Below are 5039 nucleotides of genomic sequence, written 5' to 3'. Positions count from 1 at the left end.
ATCTGCTAACAGCGGAACAGGAAAATTCCAAACGCTGCCCTCTCCATGAGGGTTGCTCCATCAATCACTGCCCTACCTTTTATCTCTTTCTAGAGCTCCATCCATATACAGATCGAACAACATTGAAGACATGACACATCCATGTTTCAATCCAACATTCAGATAGAAGAATTCACTCAGTTCGCACTGCAGCTTTAGCATCCTCATGCATACTCTTCACGTCATTCAGCAGGTTCCCATTTACTCTATATATCCTAATTATTTTCCACATTCCTTGTCTGTCCACTCTGTCATATGGTTTCTCCAAATCCATGAAGGCCGCATACAGCTTCTTTCCCTTCTCTAGAAACTTTTCCACTAAAGACCTTAGGATGATTATCTGATCTATAGAACTCCTTCCATCCCTAAAACCTCCCCGTTTTTCTCAAACTAATTCCTCTGTCATTTCCCTTAACTCTGTCAATAAGTATCTTATCATATACTTTTCCTCTAACACTAAGAAGACAAATGCCCCTAAGATTGCCACACACAGTAACAATGACAGATAATCAATCTGAAATAAGAAAAGGGAAATAATTGTCCTCTACCAATAATAGTCCATTGAATCCGATGACGTTTTCCTTTTTCTTTTTGTCTTTACCGTTTCTTTTATCTTTCCCTAGATAACTTTATTTTACTTATAATAACCTTTTTGAAGTGAAGAGAATCGCCTGTTGGTAGTATGCATGAAGTGGAAATTACATCATCGAACTGAAGGATTTATGGACAAGAAAAGGAACGTAAAAAAAAAACACACACACACACCCAAACAATATCCATTATATAAGTATATTTAAAAAACCCCTTGAACAATATCAAGGACTAGAAACAGGTTGGAGAAAACCTCCATCCCAGTTCACACCCACACATTAAGACTAGAAAGGGACGGTAAAGAAGGCCCACCTGTTCACACACTCTTCTTTACTGATCTCAGCACATGAATTAACAGGTATACTTATTTTCCACAAACATAGCTGGTCAACTCTAATACAGTCTTTGTCTGTCTGTTATTCCTTCTGACTATGATATGCAGTCACCCAAAAGTAATGTTTCCCGGCACCATAAATTTGACAGATCTTGATTTGGCTTTAATTTGACTTTCATTGGATGTGACAGACTTGCATGCTAGTAGATTTCGGTTCCTTCAGTTTGCATGAAATTAGATTGGTCGATAGATAAATAGATAAGCTGATAGGTTTATTGATAGACATATATACAGATAGGCAGACAAACATCTGGACAGATAGATAGTTAGATAGACAGATAGACAGATTGGATAGATAGACAGGGAGACATGGATGGATATATCAATCAGCAGATACATAACTTTTTTTTTTTTTTCATGCCAGCCAGATCCAGGCAGCTAGCCAGGTGGTGAAGCAATATTACGGGGACAAAACACCACGCTGGTGCAAAAAGTTATACCACACTGGTGCAAAAAGTTATTATTGGAGAGGTGGTGAAAGAATTACTCCCATAACCCCATTCTTCCTGCTGCGTTTTTATCACATTCTTCCATCTTGCTTTTGGTTCACCCTCTCACGCCACGCTCTCATTCTCACTTCGCCAAAATTAATTTTACCTCTCGCCTCACTCTTACCTCACCTTTGCTTCACTCTCATATAACTTTCACCTCAGTTTTACCCCACTTTTACCTCAATTTCACCTCAGCTTTACCTCACTCTCACCTCAGCTTCTCAATTTCAGCTCACTTGTACCTCATTTTCACCTCACTTTTCCATCACTCGCCTCAGCTTCACCTCGCTCTTACCTCATTTTTGTCACTTTTTTCAAACTCACGTCGCTATAGCCATTTTTTACCTCGGATCTCCATCTCACTTTCATCCCACTCTGACTTTACTTTTACCTCACTCTTACCTCACTTCCGTTTCAGTTTCATCATACCCTCACCTCACCTTCGCTTCAGTTTCACTTCGCTTTCACTTCACATTATTATTATTCTTTTAATCTACACCTCATTTCTCACCCTTCTTTCTCTGCAACTAACTGTTTTAACATTTAGTTTCACTTTCATCTTAGCTCCACATTACTCTCACCTCACTTTAAACATTTCTATCTCTGGACTCACTTCCGTCTCATTATCACTTCAACATATTTATTTTACCGTCTTACCTCATGCTCACTTCAGTCTTACCTCATCTGCACCAATCTCTCATCCTTATTCAACACACTTCTCTTTCACACCACCGTCACCTCACACATCCTACCTTCAAATACCTCACTCTTACCATTCCTACACCTCACTCTTATTCCACCAACAGAAACCTCATATTCACCTCACACGCTTCACCATCATCGTACTCATTACTTCACCTTCACCTCACTCTCAGCTTGCTCTCAAGGCTCTCTGATTTATCTCACACACCCTTACCTCACGCACCTCACCCTCACCTCATCGTCACCTCAGTTTCACATCACCTACTTCTTAATTCGGCTTCGTCTGAACCTCATTCTAAGCTCATTCAGACCCTTCCCTTCTTCATCCACACTTCGCCTCAACTCAGTCACATATCATTTCTCACCTCACTCTTTCCTCACTCTCATCTAGCACACACCAACGTCACTCTTGCTACAAGTTTATGACACACACACACACACACACACACACACACACACACACACACACACACACACACACTCTCTCTCTCTCTCTCTCTCTCTCTCTCTCACACACACACACACACACACACACACACACACACACACACATAACTAACACTCATCACTCTCACCATTACCTCACACATTTTACTCAGACCACCATTATTTCACTCCCATTTTAGTTTCACACGCTCTAACTCGTAACAACCAAACTTCACCCTCATTACGAGCGATGTTTACTCTCAGTTAAGTTTGAAAATTAGAGACTCGGCCCAACCCGGCCCGGCCCCACCCGACCGTCACGCTAAGCAGAAGCTAATAACTTTACTCCTATGTGAAGTAGACATGAAATTCTTGCTACATGTGATATATTCATTCAGCAAGTTTTTATTAGCAACTAACAACTCACCTATAAACGCGTAGGAACTCTTTGGAATCTCGAGTTTGCCAAAGGAGTGTTCGGCTCTAATCGGTGAACACCTCAGTTACGAAATCAAATCAATAAAGATTTTGTCATAACACTTTTTTTTTTCCCTCAGCTCTAGTAGTTAAATATCGGAGATTCTACCTATAATTTACATTAACGTTTTCGCTATTTTGATGGTGAAATCACCAAGGGAAAGCACTCCATTTCTGGCTTTAATCATCTCATCAATAACCAAGTCTGTATCGTTTCAGTTTCGTCGACATGGTAGATTGGCAGTGTGTGTGTGTGTGTGTGTGTGTGTGTGTGTGTGTGTGTGTGTGTGTGTGTGTGTGTGTGTGTGTGTGTGTGTGTGTGTGTGCTAACACAAATCATAATTAAGCTAAGCTAAGCATATCTAAGGTAAGGTTGTATGTTTAGGTCTCCATATCACTTTCCTCTTCACTGGGATCGTCCACACTACTTTCGTCAGATGCCACATTAATTACAAAATTTTCAACATAATGATCTTGTGCAATGTCATTGGCCCTGAATTCAGTCTCAGTGTTTAGTGTGTGGTCGATGCATTTCCGCCAATGTTCAGATGTTATGTTGTTGATTGCCTCGTAGGCTATTTGCTCAACTCTCTTCAGGCACTGGTTACCATTAGAGTTTTTCTGCTTCACTTCAGCTTTCAACTGTGCCCAAATTAGTTCAATGGGGTTCAGCATGCAGTGGTAGGGAGGTAGCCTGAGTACTCTATGTCCGTGACGAACTGCTATCTAATCAGTTTCGTATTCTTGCTTAGACTTGTGTTTTTTACAGATATGAAGTAACTGTACTTTAGTTGCAGAGGGATCATGGGAGATGTTGTTGGAAGCTAACCACTGTCATAGTTCATCTTTTCTGCTGCTGGTTGTTGGCACTTTACAGGTGATTTTTGAGTGGTATGGTGCATTGTCTAAAACTATTAGTGATCCTTCATTGATGTTGGGAAGTAATTGTTCTTGGAACCAGATCTTGAACGGTTCATGGTCCATTGCATCATGGTAGTCCTCCTTTGACCCATTCTTGGGCCGGAACATCAAAAGAGCTCCAGGTATGAAGCCTTGGTGGCCACCAGCATGAACTATGATGAATCTGGCACCTCTCCCCGTCTTAAGTTTAGGGCCAGCTGTTCCGTCTGGATCAGTCCAACAACGCTCAACACAGATGTTTTGGTTGATCCATGTTTCATCCAAAAAGACCTCCGGACGGGGATAGGAACTTGCTCTGATGTTCATTTCTCGAAGGTGTTCTTTTCTGGGTGTCACAATGTCCTTCCTTTCCATCAAAATATTCCTTCCACTTTGCACCTTCTTATACTGAAATCCCAGTTGTCTTATTATTCTTAATAATGAAGATCGACACTCCTTGAAATTGATAGGAGGCTCCTGGACTTTCTTTAATAAAGCCGAAATCGTTGGTAGTTCACCTCGTTCATAAAATCCCAGCAGCTCTCGTCTGATGCACCCTTGGTTAAAACTGTCCAGATTTCCTACGATGGGTGATGGTCGTACACGTTTAGGTGGTGAACACATCATACCATTAGGTGACTTAGAAACCTCTGCTATTAACCTCTGGATAGTTCTGTAGCTGACTCCAGTTGCTTTTGCTGTTTTCAGTGTCACTTGCAGTTGTGTTTCACACAGACACTCCCTCGTAAAAAATCGGTGAACGTTCATTATAATATTTCGACTTTGATTTCCATATTTGTGTGGGGACCGTTGGAACTTTTTGTCAGGGCCTGTGTGTTGCTCTGTACTTGTAGTGCAGGTGGCGGTAGTAGTAGTGGTAGTGGTAGTAGTAGTAGTAACAGTGGTGGTAGTAGTAGTATTATACTTGTTGTTGTTGTAGTAGTTGTTGTTGTGGTGGTGGTAACATCATGCTGGTTCCATGCATGTTGTCCATTACATACCTGCCGACAAATCTTTAT

At 41.1% G+C, this 5039-nt stretch overlaps 1 protein-coding gene across 1 annotated transcript; it reads right to left on the bottom strand.

Moving 5' to 3' along the window:
- Window positions 1-3954: 3954 nt before the first annotated feature.
- LOC145397677 (uncharacterized) lies at window positions 3955-4644 on the bottom strand. The gene has a single exon (XM_080270718.1). It carries the CDS (start codon window positions 4642-4644, stop codon window positions 3955-3957), a length of 690 nt encoding a protein of 229 aa, XP_080126844.1.
- Between the last annotated feature and the right edge of the window lie 395 nt (window positions 4645-5039).

This window comes from Coenobita brevimanus, chromosome 5 (assembly GCF_032717465.1).
Source record: "Coenobita brevimanus isolate Jiangsu-jjx chromosome 5, ASM3271746v2, whole genome shotgun sequence".
NCBI lineage: Eukaryota > Metazoa > Arthropoda > Malacostraca > Decapoda > Coenobitidae > Coenobita > Coenobita brevimanus.
Note: the sequence above shows the minus strand (reverse complement) of the source record. Positions and strands in the feature narration are given on the sequence as shown.